The 19,943-nt window shown below is 45.5% G+C and overlaps 1 protein-coding gene across 11 annotated transcripts in view; it reads left to right on the top strand.

The window, feature by feature from the left end:
* UNK (unk zinc finger) overlaps window positions 1-18,137 on the top strand; it is a 45,676-nt gene extending 27,539 nt beyond the window's left edge. For 3 of the 11 annotated variants that reach the window (XM_083805538.1, XM_083805535.1, XM_083805540.1), the window contains 8 exons: window positions 423-623; window positions 4,901-4,969; window positions 5,642-5,816; window positions 6,957-7,058; window positions 8,520-8,708; window positions 11,463-11,644; window positions 12,190-12,447; window positions 12,851-18,137. In XM_083805538.1, coding sequence (XP_083661664.1) covers window positions 423-623; window positions 4,901-4,969; window positions 5,642-5,816; window positions 6,957-7,058; window positions 8,520-8,708; window positions 11,463-11,644; window positions 12,190-12,447; window positions 12,851-13,006 — 1,332 coding nt within the window. In that variant the 3' untranslated portion in view covers window positions 13,007-18,137. The remainder of the gene's footprint in view (window positions 1-422; window positions 624-4,900; window positions 4,970-5,641; window positions 5,817-6,956; window positions 7,059-8,519; window positions 8,709-11,462; window positions 11,645-12,189; window positions 12,448-12,850) is intronic. The other 8 variants (XM_083805536.1, XM_083805544.1, XM_083805545.1 and 5 more) reach the window with 5 other exon arrangements.
* Window positions 18,138-19,943: the final 1,806 nt, after the last annotated feature.

Raw genomic sequence — 19,943 nt, 5'->3', positions numbered from 1 at the left:
ATTCTTGGTTGTTCTGACTGCCATAATACCTTTCCAGGTTTCACACTACTCCTCAGAGCACAGATAGGATCCATATCACACTACTGCCTAAGGAAAGTGAGGAGGGTTTTGGTCCGGTTTGGAAACTGTCACATCTAAGGCCTCAGAAAGAGTAAATGTTTTTAGAGCTGTAGGTTGGCTTTTATAAGATTGCACTCCTGTACAAAGTGTTGGCAATAAAACCATAACTGTGGGATTGTATAAATCCAGTATCTATGGGAGCTTTTCCCTGTTTTTTAGCTCCTGTTTGCTGGAAGCCTGTACGCTTGTGTTGACTGTTGGTAAAATTGATGCACACAGAAGTGACTGAGCTATTCTCTGCGATGCCTTTCTTCTTTGACTTGGTGCTGCGGTACTTTTCTGACTTGTGTTCCTTCTATTAGATTCTTTGTAGGAACAGCAGTCTCGGAAGCCCATCTAATATATGTGGGTCTCCTCCTGGCGCAATTGGAAAGCCACACAGCTTGGAGAGCATTGGTTTTCCTCCAGATTCAGTAACGGCAGCCGGCAGCTACAAGAAAGCACCGGGGTTTGAGCGAGAAGATCAGGTGGGGGCCGAGTATTTGAAGAGTTTCAAATGCCAGGTTAGTAGGAAACACTGGCTGGAAGAGTTGGGGGGATGAAGAAGATTGAGAAATTGCCCGGTTTAGCTGGAATGTACTTTTATTTTTCAAGGAACAAAAGGAGAAAACACTATTCTCAGTAGCAGTTCTCAGACCTGTGCTGTTGCTTTCAGTGTCAGTTCCAGTCTCTTCCATCTTATATCTGTTCTTGTCTGGTTAGCTGTCATCACACACACAGTTTGCAGAAGTTAAGCTGCAGCTTGTTTCCATAATCCCTGACAACTTCTGTCCTGTCTTGACCCTGGGTAGCTTCCCATGTATCACTTCTTGCTCTTTCTTTTTTCACGTTTAGGCCCTTGCCAAGAGTTACAGTTTCTTTTGCTGTATTGTCTTATGGCAACTCATCCTTCCTTCCCTGTTCTCACTCCAACTGTTCTCACTCCTTCATCTCCATAACTTGTTTTATCTTCTGTTTTCAGCATTCATTTCTCTGATGTGTCAAAAATGCCTTGTTAGTTGTCTCTTGCTTCTCTGGCTGTATCCTTCTGATCCTTGACGCTCTCTCTTCCTTGGCTTCTGTCGTAAATTTAAATTCCTCATTCTCATTTGAAGAACTCTTATCCAACCCACATCTCTAATGACATTCCCTCTTATCCCTTTTGGATTTCCCAGTCTTGCTTAGCTGCTTCCTCAGTTGTCTCTTTCTCAATGTCATGCTTTGTACAAACAGCTCCCTAAGTCCAGCTCTCTTCCATGTCTTCTGCCACGTTAGTTTTTCCACAGACAGCTTCTTTCTGTGAATTTCCTTTCTTGATGTTACAGTTAACTATTTTCTCTGCACCGTCCCTTCCAAGTCAGCCGTGTCCAACCCAGAGGAGGGGTTAGCTACTTTTATGAAGAGCTGCCTGCAGAAATGTTTCCTACAAGCTCACTTAAAAAAAAAAAAAAAGTCTGTGTTGCTCAAAAACAGAGATAAGAAATACTTTTCTCAGCCTGGCTTCACTTAAACACTTGCCTGTAATATTAAGAAGCTAGTCTTAATAAGCTTATTGCTGTGTTAGTATTGCACTGCTGTGAGAAAACAGTGGAAATATCCTGTCCAAACAAGATCTTGCAGAAAGTAGTTGAATTTAGAAGCAGACTGTGGGTTTTCTTGTATTTATTTTTCCAACTTTGGGAAAATATGATCAAGCTTTGCTGTAGGACCAGTCTCGAGGACTGCTTAGTCTAATTAAAATGATTTAGTGACACTTACAGATTAAGCTATATACGTGTAGGCTTTCTTGTAAATGCTTCCATTGTTTGGCTTAATGTGCCATGTGGCTTAGGAAATGGCAAATTGATGCAACGCATCTTTGGGGGTAAAGTACAGAGCATGCTGTGATCCTGGCACTACTTGCGGGCACAACAGCTTGTAGCAGTTGTGCAGAAACAAAAGGAGAAACATGTGCTCGTTCTGTTGCCTCTGCTGCAAAGGAGGAGTGAACCCAAAGCTGAAGGACCGAGAGAACCCCTGTTCCCTGCCAGCAGAGGCAGGGTGCCAGGGAGGCCCAGCTTTGGAGAAAATGGGCAGCAAGCCTAAGCCAAGGAGAAAGAGGATGGAGCTTGAACAGAGCCTTTAAAAAGAGGGCCAGACGATGAGCATTTATGTCTGAGGTCCAGGCTGGGCTACAAAGATACTGTATTCAGGTAGCTTCTTATTCATGTGGCTTTAATTAAGTAAAAAACTGTGTTAAATGACTGGAATAAATGTCTGTTAACACAGAGACAGAAGTAATCACAGTTGCCTTATGCTGGGCTTCTAAAGACAAAATTAGGTGTCTCATAAGTGTCCTGATTTAATTTTGTTTCAATCTATAATTACTTACTTAATCTTCTGTAATTCCCTTTGGCTGCAGTGGGCACCAGAGATCCTCGTGTATGCTGTAAATTAGACCAGTAATTAGGCACTTAACTTTGTTCACTCATATTTGGAAACGTAAGAGACGCTCCGGCTCACCCCTGCAGTCGGGTTGTAATTTTTTCCTTGGTCGTATTAGTACAAATAACTTCTATCTTATTAGAATGAAAAATGTGTTAATAGATTCCACATCGCTTGTGGTAAGGCTGAGCCAGCAGTTAGGGCTAAAAATACTTTTCTGAAGTCCCGAAAGATTTAGCAAGCTGGAAAATGCTGGCTGCGCTGGGAGGAGTTGTGTGCCACGACCAGGAGGTGTTCCTGTGTCCTGACACAGCGTCCAGCAGGCTTGTTCCGTACTGGTCATACAACATTCAGTTTCATTCATAATTTATGCCCTCTGTTTTTCTTTCCTGACTGCAACAACGTGAGCCGGAGAATTTCAGCGTGCCCTTTGAATTCCTGTGTTGATGTATGGCCCTTTTTTATGTTAGTCAGAGCTAAAGGAGACTGGCTTAGTGGTCACAATTGGTTTGCTCCCTTTTTACACTGATGTTACATGACTGCAAGGTGGTGAGAATTGGGACTAACTCAGAAATGTGTTCGCTTTTTCTTTTATTTAAAGGAGGGGAAAAAAAAAAAGCTTCCAGTAAGACTTAGCAGCACCAGAGCCAGCCACACTGGCAGGAAGCCTCCAGTGAGGGGGGTACAGCTGCATCTGTGCCTTCACTTCAGCTGCTGACGTCTGTTGATAGCACATCTTGTGTTCAGCTGAGTGTCAAGCAGGGTAGGGATGTGCTGGATAATCTAGCAGGCGTGTTATCAGACACACACAGATGCACGAATGTAGCGCATCCAGAGCACACAAAGGAAGACAAGCCTGGGAGCGGTTCAGGAGCAGTTTTGCTGTATGTAAACACACTGTAGGTTGTTCAGAGAGGCATGAGAGAACGGTACCTGCTGCAGAAGGATCTCTGCAGCCCTATCTCAGCTGCCTGTTTGCCAGGCTTTGACTGCTCCCCCCACAGGCATACAGTTAAGTAGAGAAAATGATTTAATCCTGTAAAACAAGGGATGAATTCTTCTGCTTCTCTTTCGCCTGTCTGGTTATGTCATACCTTCCCAGCAGTCATTTATCTTTTTCATAAGACTGTTTAAGCCAGAAAGTCACGGCGTATCACTCAGGTCAGCGTGGCGTCTCGTGCCCTGCTGTTGTGCATCGTGCTTGAAACGCCCCTGCAGAGATGGTGGCTGCCTGTGCTCGTGATAAAAACAAGTGAGCAGACTTTATGCCCGGACCACGTCTCTGATTCAGATGGAGAGGGCTGGAGGAGGTTGGTAAACAAGCAGACCTGACTCCAAGCAGTTGTTTTGCCCCCTTTCCGTGCCCAGAGGGTGCGAGTTGATCTCCCCGTGCCTTGCTATTGCACACGTAGCAGCATGGGAGGAGCAGAGCACAGGCTGCAGACAAGATTGTTACACACAGACAGGCTCATGAGACCACTTCCTTCCCAGCTCTGGTTGTTGTAGCTCAGAATCGACTATGTCTTGAGGCAAGAGGGCTGAAATCTGTTAAGGACATAGTGCTGCAAGGTCCTTACACTGATTTTTTTTATTTTTTTTTTTTTAGGCTGGATAGTGGAAATCTAAATATATGTTGGCATTCATGCAGTTCTGCAATTCCAGCCAGCATTGACCTCACTTGTGTTTTATAGCTTTGAGGCCTCTGTTTTAAGGGATGGGGGAGGGATTTTTTTAAAACCAGTTTAGATGATTTTGCTTTTAAAATGGTCTATTATCTCTTTATTTTTGTTCATGACAAATTAAAGGAATTTGAAGAGATTATCCAGATTCTTCCCCGTAAAATGACATTCTCTGTAATATTACATCTGTTCTGTTCTTCTACAAACTGTGCAAGCCTAGCTGGGAGCTTGAAAAGTTTGAGGGAAGAGATAATCTGCATACTTTATTTTCCCAAAGCTGCAAAACAGTTACATAATTTAAAATTATAGTTAATTTCTCACTGCTCTATTTTTATTTATTTATTTTAGATACTAGTAGGGCTGATGAGTTATTTATAGCAAGGCACAATAAGTCATGTTTGGTCTAGGTTCTTAAGATGTCCTTTGTGCCAGCAGAGACTGTAGCAATGCTGAAGGCCAGTGTAATTGTGATGAGTCTGTGCATAACTCTGAGAGTGATGTCTCGGTATATAGAAAGCAGATTAGTTGGGGTGTTCTCAGTTTGCTCTGGTCTCCTACACTGAATTCTCTAGTATGTAAGGCTGTAAGAGAGGAGGGGACTGTTTCCCATGGCCTCTGCAAAGCCAGTGCTCAGCCACTTTTAATTTTGCTGCTAATCTCCCTGCTTATCTTTTTTTTGTTTTGTTTATTTACTGTAGCAAGCAAAAATGAAGTCCCATTCACTGGAACACAGGAGCCAGGAGCAACCTTTGTTACAACCCAAACAGGTATGGTACTGCTGGCAAGGCTCTGAACCTAGCTTAGTGCTCACACTACCACAAATGAGGACACGAGATCTCTGTGGATCCAGATCACTCTGCAGGGAGCAAATTATAGCCCAGACACCATGAGGGATGCTCAGCTCGAGGGATTATTTTATGAAGATGGGGTTATTTGCTGGAGGGGTTATTTGAGAATGGCTAGGCCTGTGTCAGTTCAGGATAAATTCATGGGCCTGGACACAGTAGTGTCAGAGAGTGTCTTCAAATTACAGAAAATAGAGCTGGAATGATTCTCTGGAGTCATCTAAGTTCAAGGATTCGGCAAAGAGAATTTAATATCAGGTTCTAAGTCACGTACAGAACAAAGCCTGAATGAGCGATTATGTGACCCATGCCTTTGATTGCATGCAGCCTGTGGGTTACAAGAGTTAATTCAGGGGCAGCCTGAAGGCTGTAATACTGGAGGGAAAAAAAAAAAGTCGGCAGAAATTAAAGAAAAGCTGTTAATCTCTCCCCCACCCCCAGCCCAGTGGTAGCACCAACCATCTGTCAGGTTGGAAGCAGACAGGAGCAGGTTTGTTGCTGATCATTGGCTCATTCCTGTGTGTTGTTGAAGGGATTTTTCTACATAGACATCTTATTTTGTACCTCTTTTCTTTTTTAAAACTCTTGTTTCAGGACATACTGGGTATTCTCCCAGTGGGGAGCCCGCTGACATCCAGCATCTCCTCCAGTATCACCTCCAGTCTGGCTGCAACACCGCCAAGCCCTGCTGGCACCAGCAGCATACCAGGCATGAATGCCAATGCCCTTCCCTTCTACCCAACCAGTGACACCGTTGAGTCCGTCATAGGTAACTTTGCCATTTTCACTTACCTTAGTAGGGCTTCCTCAGACGTGGATCACCAGGTATGAGAACTGGGATTAGCGTGGGTGTTCCAGCGAACTCCAATTTTTCATCTGTGTCAGTGTGGGCAGACTCCTGAGCCTGTAGGCTTTTTCTGCGACTAGGACGCATCCGATGTTTTCTGCAAGTTATTAGAGGTGAAATTCACCTAGAGGACCAACAGCAGGCCAAAGGCCTCTGTGCCGCTTATCCAGAACGTCAGGTGGTGTAAAGGGCCTTAGTTTTAGGTTTGTCAAAGTGACAAAAAAAAAAAAAAAGGTTTGGAGCAGGCAGGAAATCATCAAGACGTTTTCCCACAGCTACAACCCCTTATATTCTAAATGACAATTTTATAGGAAGGGCCGCCACCAGGTAGATGGCAAGGACTTGCCCTTCACAGGTTGTGGGACGGAGGCTGTAAGAAAAAGGAGAACAGGAGACTTCGTAGCGGGGAATCGCTCCTTTTAGATAGATACACCTTTTTTGGTCACCTGTTTTTTGATCTAACATTTCTGAGGTGATCTCATTAATTTGTTAAAAACAATAATAGAAATGAGTGGGCATGTGTGGGATGGAACTATATTGATCCAGGTTAGTGATGAGGCATGTTCAAGTAGATATAACGTTTGCAGGCATTCATAAGCTTTCTTTATTTTGTCTTATTGCTGAACCTCAGAGATGTTTTTGAAGTGTTCCCTTCTGCTGGTATTCCTTTTCCAAGTGGCTCTTCAGCTAAGTAGGGACAAAGCACAAGCCAGACCCAGACATGTCATAAGCCAGCATTACTGCGTGTTATGGACAGACTTGGAAGAGCTATTTGGGGAAGACTTATGGGAACTGCTGTTATTTCTTCAGACTTATTTTTTTTATAACATTTGGGAATGCTTTGAGACAAATCAGATCAGGTAAAAGAACCTGAACTGAAAAGCTGCCCATGACATTTCTGCCAAACTGTTTTAGCAGCAGCATTGCACAGGATGGAGAGTAGGGCGGTGCAGACTGGCAAACAGAGAACGAAGGCTCCTCTGCATGTAGGCTCTTTGGGCCATCCTATCTCTTGAAGTTGTTGGTCCTTTATAACATAATTGGTACCTCTGTGTCTGGCAGAGTCTGCCTTGGATGACCTGGACCTGAATGAATTCGGAGTGGCTGCCCTGGAGAAGACATTTGACAGCAGCACAGTGCCCCACACGAGTGGCATCATGATAGGTACATGAAAGCAACAGAGCTTTCTTTATCTTCTGCCAAGCAGTGTTGCCCAGTCACCTCAGTGGAGCCAGCCCAACCAAGCTCTAAAACCAGTCCTAAAATACCGTTGGTTAAAACAGCCGTTATAACAAACTCTGGCAACCGCTGAGCATCTTTCAAGGGAAAGCTTGCCCTTATTGAGTAGCAGGGCTGAGTTCTTGCCATTGGGCCCAGGTGTCCTGGGGATGTTTCTTGAGACTGAATGGGACTTGATTTTATTTATTTATTTATTTCTAAGTATGTAAGTAGACTCTAGAAGGTATTTGATACCTTTAAAACCAAGCCAAAGTATAACGATTTGCATCTTGAGCAGAAAACTCTCCTTAGTAGTAACAGGAAACTCAGTGACCTGGTAACGCTATCCATCTGTCAGTCATCACGGCCTGCTGGTTTGATTCCTGTAGTGTCTGTCTCATCTTTAAGGTGTGGAGGTAGGCTGAGGCCTCTTCTACCTGTCTCTAGGGAGTGTCCAGAGGAAAATGAAACGTCTCCTAGCTTTTTAGAAGTGCCTGTAGTTTCTGGTTACCCTTGTTCTGTAAGACAGGTTTTGATTCGGAGCTAACTTTCGTTGTCTGAAGGTTTCCAAGGGAGCTGCTCTGCCTTGGAGCTGTATTGAGGTGTGGAAGGAACCCTAAAGAATATCACTTCCACTGCCCTGCCAAAGATAAGAGTCCGGTCAGAGAGCTTATTGTGCATGTCTGCTGGTAGCCCTGCTTCTGCCACTACCCATCTGCAGGGCTTGGAGATCCTCCACACTTTTCCCTCTTTTCCCGTCGGGTCTCGGTGTTTTCTGGTGGTCTTCTAAGAAGGAAGATCAGAAGAGAGTGAGGAGCAGGGCTGGGATCTTCCTCGGTCTGTGTGTGGCAGGCAGACTGACCTCTTGTGTAAGGGAAGTGTGGTATCTTTGGAGGTTAGGTTTTTGTTTGTTTGATTATTTTTAATTACTGGTGGATCCAAGCACTCAAATATGTCTAAGCTAGTCACTGATTTTCAGTAGTTCAGGTCGTGACCTGGCCCATTGTGATAGTCTTTTATTACAGGTTGTTTAGAAGCGTTGAAGGTAGAGGAACGTGCTTTAAAAGTGAATTTTTCGTTACGAAGTATTTCACCAGATACCAAATTCATCTTCTCTAGACTGACAGGGACTGAAGCTTGCTCAGAAAACCTTTCGTTGCTTTGGCCAATGAAAGGAAGTAGTCCATTGAACTCTGGAGGGTCTTAACCTACGTGGCTCGTGGGACAGCAGCTTCAGTGCTCCTCCTTAAGGCTTAGAGGGGGAATCCAACACGGTGAGAAGTGGAGGGGATCCTCAGGGGCTTAGGAGAGAGGGAAGCTAACGCCTTCTGCTCTGAACTCCTGCGCTGTGCCCTGGCCCATACTTCACAGTCATACATAGCCATTCTCTGTGTGTTCTTTGTCCAGGTGGGAGTTTGCTGCAAAGTTCTGCTCCTGTAAATATCCCCGGCTCCCTTGGAAGCTCTGCCTCCTTTCACTCTGCCTCTCCTTCTCCACCGGTCAGCCTCTCATCGCATTTCCTCCATCAGCCCCAGGGACACTTAAGCCAATCAGAAAACACATTCCTGGGGACATCAGCTTCTCATGGATCATTAGGTAAATGCACAGTGTGTGTGTCCCATGTACATGCCTGTCTGTGCCATGTAAGTATTTTCTTTTAAGTTAGCTTTAATTTTAATGTGTTATTTCACTGCTGCCATTTATAGCTCTTCTTCCCATGAGAACAGCAACAGTACTAGAAGGTGCTTTACCAAAAATCACCTAATACCTCGAGAACAAGGGAGCAATTCCCTCTGTTCCCCGTGTTTCCAGACTGAGAAAAAGGGCCTTGCTCTGATGATGCCTTTTGGGAAAAAGAGCTTTGTCCTTCTGAGCCCCTAATACTGTGTTGAGACTTTACTTTTATATAAAACTCAGAGTTGTTTCCTCAGCTTTGCTTGAGGTGGGGATTGCAGTTTGCTGTTGGGACTGCTCCTAGGATAGGTTGGCTTCTGGGAGCTATAAAGCCAGCTTAGTTCGTTGTACTTGTCCAGCTATGTCCCCTTTGCTCCTATTTTTTCTGCCCCTCTCTTGAGGATCCATTTCCTGTATGAGGAAATGTAAAGGGAAGGGAGATTACTTTGGAGTTTCAGCTGCATTGGGCAGAACTGGGATCTGAGGGAACAAATCCATTTTATTATCCAGATGCTGGGTTTCTTTGAGAAATGTTTGGGCTTAAGGCTACAGTGACACTTGCTCTGCTGACTTCTGTTTGTAAATATTAGTTCTTTCTATTGATGTAGAAGTAAATGCTTCGATTTTGATATACATTTTAATCTCTAATATTCAGCTTAAAAACACTTAATCATTTTATTATTAACTGTAATCTACTGTTGCATGCACTTCTCTGTGTAACTGCATCCCTTGTTTGCACAGGCCAAAGCCACGCTTCCAGGCCTTGCGATTGCTATTTGGCTTTAACAGCTTTAACAATCACAGTAATAAGAAAAGACACATCAGAGGGCATCTCTGCTATTAATTAGCATTGGGGCTGGCTGTTTGTTCCAGTTTCAGTAAGAAAAGGGAAACTTGCTAATAAGGTCTGCTTTTAATTTCAGGAAAAAATTAGTTATTAAGCAGTTTACTTGTGTAAACGCATAGTCAGAACAATTATAAAACCAAAGAAATGCAGGAAATTTCCAAATGCATTTAAATATTTTGTTTTCAAGAAAAAAAGTTGGATATTTTCTTGGAATACAACAAAAACATTTTTGCCAAGGTTTTGATAAGGTTTTTAAAATTATAACCTGGCAGCTGGGGATCTGGAATCTGTTCCATGTGCCTCGCTGAATGCATACAAGTGGATGTGTAGTTATTGCTTGTATGTATTGCTGTTTAGTTGAAAAGACGTAGTCCTGGGCTGGTCCCACTGTGCTAGATGCTGTGTGTGCAGAGAAGGCATTCGTGACTCCAGGGACCTCATATTTCAGATGCGTGATGAGAGCAGCAGGTGGAAAGAGGGAGTAAAAAGAAACAACGAGATTAGCGTGGTCAGCGTTATGGCAGAATTTGTGGCTTGCCAGCATCCTGCGTAGTGCTAGCCTCCCTTTCAAGTCAGCCAGAGTTTTAAAAGCAAAATATGAGTTGGGGTTGCGTTAAAACTTCTCGCTGTCAAGTGAGCGCACTTCTGAGCAGCTGAAATGCATCAATGGTAAGTGGCTTGAGCCAGTGAAGAGCCCTTGCTGCTCTGCTAAATGACTTGTTTATGCAGCTAAGCCCATAGTCAAGACAAGTTACTGGTTTTCAGCTGCTCCCTCGAGGCTGTTTGTGTCTTGGCTGGCACTAAATGGGATATAAGTTGTGTTAGTGTTCAATGAGAGGCTGTTGGCCCTGGGGCTTGCTTGCAAACACAGTCGGTTTGGCTTCTGTAAGATCACAGTTATCAGTTGCAACGAGATTTAGGAATGTCCACACCCAGTGGTAAGCACCAGTAAATAAAAACAACTCCTACGTCAGGCTGGTGGATGTCTTTGTGCGTACGAGGCCATATCGCTCAGCTCTGTCTGGAGATGAGCCTTTCCTACCAGTTCTCCCCCGAGTACAAACTGTGGATTCTTATTTTGAGTGAACATATTTTTTGTCATTAAAAGAGTACAAACCTTAGAGGCAGCCAAGTCTCAGAGGCTGGCATCAGCCTAAAGAGCCAGCTTTGTTTACAGCTGATTTTCTGTCGCTTTGTCTCCCAAGCCTTGAAGTTCTTCCTGAAGAGAGGAATGATTTGAACATGCTAAAATAAGGAAGTGGTTAGTTGATCTTTCCATGGTGCCAGTCACTGATTGCATGCTACAACTCTGCAAGGGATGAAGCTGATGTGCATACCGCTGCTTCCGCTTCTTCCTTTGTAAACAGGGTTTTCCAGTTCTGTTTCTTGCACACATGGACAGTAGTGGCATTGAAGCATTTTAGTCTGGCTGTCTGTTACGTGAGACTCAGAAAAGCACCAAGCTGAGGAGACAAAAAGAGAAGTAAAGGCCCAACACATGTTTTCTTAGGGTGTAGTCAGTTCTATTTGAGAAGGGGGATTCAAGCTGGTAGTGAACTTGACTGTAAAGTCAATGCTTCTAAAACCCACCTGGTTCAAAAATTGCTTCAGCTGTTCCTTGGATTCTCTCTGTATTATAAAAGAGGCCTGCTGGTGTGAAACTTCCCCTATAAAGTCCCTCTGAGATGGACTCCTGGGTCCTGAGGATGAAATAAATCTTCTCATTCCTATATACGCATTTTTGAAACCTGGACTTCACAGGGGTAGGGAGGAAGTGGGGGAATTGCCAGCACCTGTGACATAACCCTCTCTATTTCCCTGTGAAACAGGTTTAAATGGGATGAACAGCAGCATATGGGAACACTTTGCTTCGGGGAGTTTTTCGCCCAGTACCTCACCTGCATTTCTGTCAGGTCCAGGTGCTGCGGAGCTGGCACGACTACGACAAGAACTGGATGAAGCCAATGGCACAATAAAGCAGTGGGAAGAGTCTTGGAAACAAGCCAAGCAGGTACTTGGGCAACTCCTGGGAAGCGAGATTAAGGAGGGTAAAGGGAGTAGGAGAGTGTCAGCCTTTAAACAGGAGCTTACCAGAGGCTGAGGTGATGAGGAAAGCTGCAGGTTTTACAAGCAGATTCTCTTAAGCGTTCTTATTCTTTCTGCCCCCCTCAGAGAGACTGGAACAATTTGTTTTATGCGTTCAGATGCTGCAAGTGCAAGGCCAGGTGTCGTAACAGATGCACTGAAGTGCTTGACACTCTCCTAGACTGGCAATTGACTTAGATCCGTGACAATTTAATGTTATGCAAATTTCATCCCCTTAGCTGCCTGAGCCAAATCTGTAGCCTGCAGCCCAACTGGATGGGGTACCCAGAATGAGCAGCGCTTTGAAGTGAAGCTTCAGGGATGTTTGAGAATTTGGGAACAGGGCAGATTAGACAGAATACACTCCTGGTGAGGAGCATGTAGAAAAAATGGATATTTTTGCCTAGGATTTCCTCCTGGAGGGTGGCTGAGTTTTCAAACTGCTGTTACTCTCTTTGTTGGAACTCATAGGCTTGTGATGCTTGGAAAAAGGAGGCAGAGGAAGCAAATGATCGCGCCAACACAGCTAACATGGAATGTGAACTGGCTCGGGAGCAGAGGGAAGCCTTGGAGCTGCAAGTGAAGAAACTGCAGGAGGAGCTGGAGAGGATCCACACGGGCCAGGACCCTCAGTTTCTGCGCTCCTTCTCTGACCTGGAAACTCTCTCGCTCTCTTCGCTTTACACCCTCCAGAAACAGTTGCGGGCAAACCTGGAGAAAGTCGATAAGGTGAGTGCCAGGGATTCGCAGAGCAGGGCCTTGCTGCCTCCGCTCCTACAGATAGCAGCCCTTTTTCGTTTCTTCAATACAGCCAGAAATCAGCAGCCTATCAAAGCAATTCTGTTTGGAGGTAGCCAAAGTGAGTTCTAGCCACCTTAAAGGAAAATATCTGCCTCTTCTCTGTACCTAAAGTACAGAGTTTCAGTCAATCAAAGCTGCTGTGATCCTAAAGGTCCTGAAGGACACCATGCTGTGCTGCTTTGCTTTTGCTTCAGAAGATAAATGGATGGACAGCTGCAAGTCCGTCCCCTGCTGCCTCCTTGCTGGTCCCCAAACTGTGTAGCGCAGGGCTGGAGCCCTTGTGTTTTCTCGTTTTGATACTTATGTTTTGCCCTGTCCCCGTCTCTTGCAGGCAGTATTTCAGATGCAGTCAGTGAAATGCCTTAAGTGTCAGGAAGAGAACCGGGTGGTGTTACCGTGCCAACACGCAGTGCTGTGTGAAACGTGCGCCGAGGAGGGCGAGTGTCCCATCTGCCATCCCAACAGGCCCCATTCTCTCCAGTCGTGACCTTCCAAGGACGCTTGTTCTAATCATATCGTATAGAACTTTTTAACTTTATACATACGTACATATATATGTATGTGTACATATATATATGTATGTGTAGATATATATATGTATATATGTGTGTGTATGTGCATGTTTGTGTATGTATATATATGCACACACATGCACATACCCACATAAAACAAAAATTAGTTGCAGAGCACTTTTTAATATTTTACAACCCGTATCTAAACTGCCCCTCACCCGTGCCCCACTAATTCTAACTCTTGAGGAACTTTGAGAGCTGTTTTTAATACAGATCAAAGGGCCATTTGCAAAGAGTCTGTGTTTCTCCTCTTTTCTATTTAGGTGATAACAAATTTTTGACTATTTCCAGAAGGATTTAGAGTGGGCAAGAGGGGCTTCCACGTGCTTTCCAGAGGAAGAGTTGAGATCATGGGGAGGATCGAGGTGGATTGAAATGACTTTTTTCATGTCTTCGGTCTTCCTGCTCTTTCACTGACCCAGCTTGGTTAAAGCCGTCCTCCCTGATGGAAGCTCCGCTGGGTCCCTGCCTGGTGGGCCTCACATTGCCGATCTCTGAATGTGCAGAAACTTTGTCTGTCATTTAAAACAGCAAAGTTCACTTTTTAAAAATTTTTTACACTCTTTGTATATTTATATGAAAAGAAAAAAATAAGGGGAAAAAATATATTGTACCTAGAGCAAGTCAGGCCCCCGAATTCAGTGACTAGTAATCATTGCTGATACAGCTAATGCTGCAGGTTTCAGCAGCCTTAGAAGTATTGCCCTTGTGCCAGCTAAAGCCCTTTATGAAAGGAGTACAGATGCACAAGTTAGTTCTCTCCAGGCGCCCCTTTGTGTGGTGGCTGTCTAGAGGATTTTTAGCATTTCAAACCAGATTGATTTTCCTTTTAGCCACAGAGACCTCTTTCATAGTCACTGCTGAAACGCATGAAACAATTCCAGACAGTTTAAGGACACTTTTTTTGAACGGAGTGGATGTTTCCCGTTTCAGCGTCTCAAGGATGAATTGTGGGCTTCTAAGTTCAGAAACCATCAAGCCAGGAATCATGTCTGCCGGTGGTGACAGAGAAAGCCCAGCATGGAACAAGCCGCTGATAAATCTATCCCGCTTGAAAGTGGAGCTGGAGGAGAGTGTAAATTCCTCACCTTCTGCTCCTAGGTGCTCCTTCCTGCCCTCAGCTGCTCATCATTGTGGCACAAAACACGATGCGTATCACCACTTAAGCTTCTAAGTGCAGCCACCATTCTTACGTACATAAGAAAGTGTTGTTGTTTAGAAACTCTGAAGCTAATTAGTCTAACAGTGCCCTGTGGTGGTGGTTCCTGGGTTAGTTATGATCTTACAAAGCAAGGAGATAGAAAGGAAAAGGACTTCAATTTCAGATATTTGCTTAGAATAACTCATCAACCAGTCCGTGTATGTACTGGTGACTTAGTAGTAATGTGGTAGCCTGTTGCAGACGGCTGGGTGCCCAGCTCCAGTGCTGTGTGCTGGCGGGAATGCTAAACTCATCGTGTTGGAGCAGAAAGAAGCATCTCCCATCAGAGGAATAGACTTCATTTTCCTCAGTGCAAGCAAGGTGTTGTTGCAGGGTTTTCCAGTCCTCTCCTTCGTCCTATTTCAGACTCCTTTCCTGAGCACATGACTTTCCACCACCCTTGCATAGCTCTCACTGGCATCTCTGCCCTGCTGAGTTTGTTTCGGGCCTTTGTCCCCATACACCATCTGCAGAGGAGCTCAGGGACTTTCTCCTTATTAGGATACTCTTTGTATTTGTCCACAGGGAATTTATTCTCTTGGATCATTTTAGAAAGGCAAAGAAAGAAATCCCACAGACCAGTCCAATACACACCACACTGTCCAGTGCAGCTCCTTTCTAGGGAAAAGAAATGCCACCAGCTTAGACCTGTCCAGCAGCTGAGCTTCCTGTGACTTTCTTTACCAGCATGTACATTAAATTTTTACATCAGGTGGATTGCAGTAACCTGCTGGGATCTCAACTAGAAGGCCACTCAGTTGATTAAATATTTTTATTTCGCACAGGGATGTGTCCTGTGCTACCCCTCCCTGACCTGGAAAAGCACTGGAACCTCCAGCAGCCCACTGTTGTTGTAGGAACAACTGAATTGTTACTGGAGCCTCTCAGAAAGCTTCATATTTTAATGCAAAGACATAATTAGGTTTGCTTCCATAATTCCACCTTTCCTTCATATGGAAGGGGTTAATATGCATTCCCAGATGATCTCTTAAGTGCAGCTCTGTGTAGTTCTTTTTTTATGTTTTCCCATTAACTCGTTCTTTTTTTTTTTTGGTAAAAATGCTTTTTTTTCCATGTGTATTTTATTGTAACTAGCATCAGTTTTTTAATTTTTTTTAATGGAGAGACACTGTTGGGTGAATATTGTGGCTATGTTGTTTGGTTATAGCCTTTGAATGTCTGTGCCATGGGGCAGCACATCTGCCTTGGTCTGATCTTAAGGAAAGACCTTTTATTAAAATATGTGAACATTTCTTTTTTTAGGGGAAAAAAAGTGGGGGGAGGGAAGGATAAAAGTTGCGGGAGAAAGAAAAAGCCCAATGAAGATAAAAGGAAAAAAAATTACTAAAGTTTTTTGTAACTAACTTAAATCATAGGAAATAAACTCTTGAATCAGGTCTTTAATATTTATAAGAGCCGGAGCTCATCAGCCTGTTCTGGCTCTTGGTTTGTAACGCTTACTTTTTGTTAGCGTGGTGGTTTCTCTGCTCTCCTGCCTCCTGGGGGCCTCTTCAGTGTGATGCTGTCTTCGGACAGCCCTCTCTTTCCAGAACTAGCACCACCTGTGTGACTTCAGCTGAGTCCCAAGAGCTCTTCGCATTGTCCCCTCTCTTCAGATGAAACTTGTCCGCTGTTTGCAGCTCTGTCGCAGTGTGACTGCCAGTTACAGGGTGATGTGTGTCTCTAAGGTCCAGGGCGAAGAGACACGTGCCCCTCATTTCTGTGGGGACCCACTGCTTAGCCAGAGGGCTACAAGGACCATTCCAGACCAGAGAAAGCATTTTTATTTTTTTTTCCTTTTCAGTAAAACAGTTTCTCTGTTTTAAAACTTATCCTGAAGGACCAAAGAATTCAAGATTTCCCTAGTTGTGGCCCTTAAATTTTAACTTTGTTGCCACGCTGCGCTCGTGGCAGAGCAGTGACAAGGAGTTAGCACTAGCCCCGGGATGTCGCATCCCCTTCCCTCACCACCGCCCCAGCCTGTCTCAGCACTCTTAGCACAAGCACAGAGACTGTTTCTCTTCCCTCTGGTGCTTCGAGAAACACTTCTTCAATTTAGGTTTCTATCAATTTGTTTGCTGCTTTCCAAATAAAGAAGTATCTGAAATGTGAATTATTTTCTTAGGCAGCAGCTGGGAAAGAGAACTTCATCGTTGTGTATTTTGTGAATATTTTGGGGGGCCAAAATTTCGTACCTGAGTGAGGTGAGAGCAGGGGGGGAAGGCAGCGTTTCTGACCCACTCCAGCAGTTGTTACCGCTGGCCCCAGGCAGGCAGGCAGGATTAACCACTGCCTTCAAGGCTTCAAGAGTCTGTGGTCAGCTTCTGCGTGGTGTAAAAAGAGACTTGTAAAAATAAACCTGGTGCTAATACGTACAGCCCGTGTAATGTACTGTCGAGCTTCTTTCTGAAGCAGGAACTCCCAGTTACAGGACATACAGTAATACATCAGAACCAAGGCGACTTTATTTTTTTTTGGCTGTCATGCTTCGAAGCGAAGTGTTGGTCCCCACGTGGTCCCCGAGGCTTCTCGCTGAGCCGCCCCAGCTGGCTGCCACCGAGCAGCCCTGAGCGTGGCCGCATCCTGCCCCGTCACAGGCTCCTCGCTGGGCAATGATATGTTTGCCTACCCAAATTTTTGGGAGCCTCATAAGTGTTGACCTCGGTGACTAACTGTGCAGGTCAGACACTTCTCAGCTGAGAGCCGGGGAAAGGGAGTCTTTAACTGTCTTGTGGAACCGCAGTATCCTAAAGGTCAATACGCTTTTACTTTATTATAGAGAAACAATATAGAAGCAGATGGCTTGAGACGACAATATCCTGGGTAGATAGTTATCAAAAGCAAGGATCTAGCTGTAGAGGATAGCCAAGAGCTGAAGAACATTGGCGAGCATCACTTTGGGCTACCAGGACCACTTTCAGGTCCCCCCCTGGCCTTCGCTGCCGTAGCCCAGTGCCGGTGGCGCAGGAGGGCCCGGGGCAGGTCTCGGAGCTGGAGCTCCTTTCCCTTAATTCGCCTTCCCCGGAAGGCGACCACTGCAGCTGTTCCCATACCGAAGGGTTTTATACTTTCCGTACATCTCTGAAGCTGAACCTGAGCCACTTGCAAGGCTTGTGCAGCTGAGACAATGAAGAGAATTCCTTACCGTGTGAGGAAGCCTTTAATGCTGAATGGACTCAGTAATTCATTGCTGTTCCACCAGCCTCCGAATCTTCTCTCTCTCTCTCCTTTCCCCCCCCCCATCTAAGAAGGAAGAATATTACCAGTGTTTTCCTCCAGAATTATAATAATCTTTGGAGTGATGGCCAACAGCAACGTAGATGTTACTGATGTAAAATCTAGTATTTTAAAGGTGAAGTATTCCTGCAAACTAGTGACTGTGTCGGAGAGATTTCTGGGGCTTCCCCACTCCGTAGCTTCCAATGTTAAAACAAAATAAGTACAGTATGCGTTTTAAAAAAATAATAATAATACACACTGCAGTATTTCTCGTGGCAATTCTTGCCCAGTCTCTTCCTCGCTTTCCCCGGGAGGAAGGGCACTGGGCAGAAGCGCCCGAAGTCCGTGTAGAAGTTGGCAGAATGGTGATCGGTGGTGTGTAAAACGTGTTGTTGATTCCATGTATAGAACTGTGATTTCAGCTGTCGTTCTCTCGTACTCTGTAAATATGTGTTTTGGCTGTCGGAAACCTGGTTTAGACTCTTTTCTTGGCAGAATGACTTTGCATGTGGGGCTGAAAAGAACTCAATCTGTGTCACAGTTTCCAAGGGCAGGATGGATTTTTTTTTTTTAGAGGACAATAAATTTTTATTTTTTTGCTAAGAAAAAGAAAAAAAAACAATAAAGCCGTGTGTGGGTGTGTGTGCGCGCATGCGTGCCCGCGTGTGTGTGCAGCCCGTCCCTGTCTTTGGGGCTAGGGAAGAAGTGGAGAAAGGATACGCTGGGGAGCCCTCAGAACGACAAATACAATATATCTCCGTGGCCAGTTCGTCCTGCTCCCTTTTACACTACCGAGAACAATTTCTTGCCCTGCTCCCTTCTGGCTCAAGCCCCTTTTTGGGGGCAGTGGTGCCCTTGGTGGTAAAGGTGCCGCGGTTAAGTGGGGCAGAGACTCCTTGGGGAATGGCGGAACCACAGATCCAGGAGCATTTCGTCATCCAAATTCGAGGCCTGGACAATAAATTGGCTCTGAATGCTTCCTGCGAGAGCCAGGCCAGGCAGAGGTGAGCTCTGTGTGCCTGGGTGACTGCGGGGGCTGCTGCAAATGGAATTTCATGTACTGGCGACCAAACAAACATGCTTCCAAAAACAAGCTTTTATTTAAAGATGTATCCACCACTTACTGTTAGTTCAATCACGACAGCAACCCAAGTCACCCAATTTATATTAAAGTTTATTAGTAATGCAGTAAAATCAGCAGGCATGAGTGCCTGCCCCCTTCCCTCTCGTGTGGCAGTGAGCTGTCTGTGCCAGGAGGAGGAAGAAGATGGTGGTGATGGGGTTTTCTTCCTCCTCAGCCTTGGATTTGCTGGGAGCTGGCTTTGTGTGCTTCAGCCTCTATGTTTCAATGCGTTAGGCTTGTCTCTTGGCAGTCCACGGGGTAAAAGTTACACTCTGATTGCCTAAGGTTTACTGGGTCTTCACTGTATATGACACCATTTCTTGCAGGGTGGGAAAAGGCCTACAGAATTGCCCAGAGCTGGGCGAAAATTAAGCTAAAACCACTTTGGGTAATAGCGAAAAACCATGCTGGAACCACAGGGTAGCCCCTGCCACCCGCTCACTGGGCACATCGCTGTTACAGCAACGGGTCAGCCCAGGTCAAGTCATAGCACGACATGTCTGTAAAAAAGAATTTAATAGCTACAAATCAAGGTAAGGCATGCTCAGAGCTGCAGCCTCACGTAGCTCAATCCTTGCTGTAGTGCATGAGGCTGGCTGCTAGCAGGTGCCACCACCAAACGGGCTGCAAAGCGCAGGCGTGGGTTTTCCTCTGTCCCCGCGCAGAAATGACAGCAGGGAACAGCACCTTCTGCACAAGCAGGCACCCGTCTCCTCTGCATCCTGCTCCTGCCCGGCCTCGCTGCTCTTCTCCCACATCTCACTTCTCTGCAGAGCTGCCAAAGCCCAAAGAGGGGGGCTGAGACGAGAATAAAGCAACCAAATGGCTTCCTCGTGAACAAGCAGCGTCTTAATCCCTCCTGCTGCAGGCTTGGCTGAGCCTTGCCATGTCACGTCCGTACCAAAGGAGCTTTTTTTTTTTCTGCTCCCATCAAGAGCTTGACCTCAATCGCCTGCGCAGCCGCTGCCCGCCGAGGCAGCAGCCGAGGGCGATGCTCGTGGTGCCCCGCACGCCGCAGCTCCCTGGGGACCCGCGGGGCTGGAGCGTGGCCACCCCCTCGCTGGGCAGGAGCTGCATGGAGGGAACGTGTGGCAGGAGCTCCGGTTTATAATTAGTATAATTGCAGCTAGAACAAGCTTAAAAAAAAAAAAAAAAAGCAACCGGCTGCTGGCTGGGAATTGTAGCTGCTACACCTGGGCACCCTGCATGGAGCTGCCACCTCTGTCCCTTGTGTGCTGGAGCCAGAAGGGTACAGGTGCCTGGCATGGGCTCAGGGCAATGCCTGACTCCTGGCCTCTGTTTTTAGTGT

Source organism: Anser anser, assembly GCF_964211835.1.
Source record: "Anser anser genome assembly, chromosome: 19".
Lineage (NCBI taxonomy): Eukaryota > Metazoa > Chordata > Aves > Anseriformes > Anatidae > Anser > Anser anser.
The sequence above is the reverse complement of the archived record's forward strand: the minus strand, read 5'-3'. Positions and strand labels throughout refer to the sequence as shown.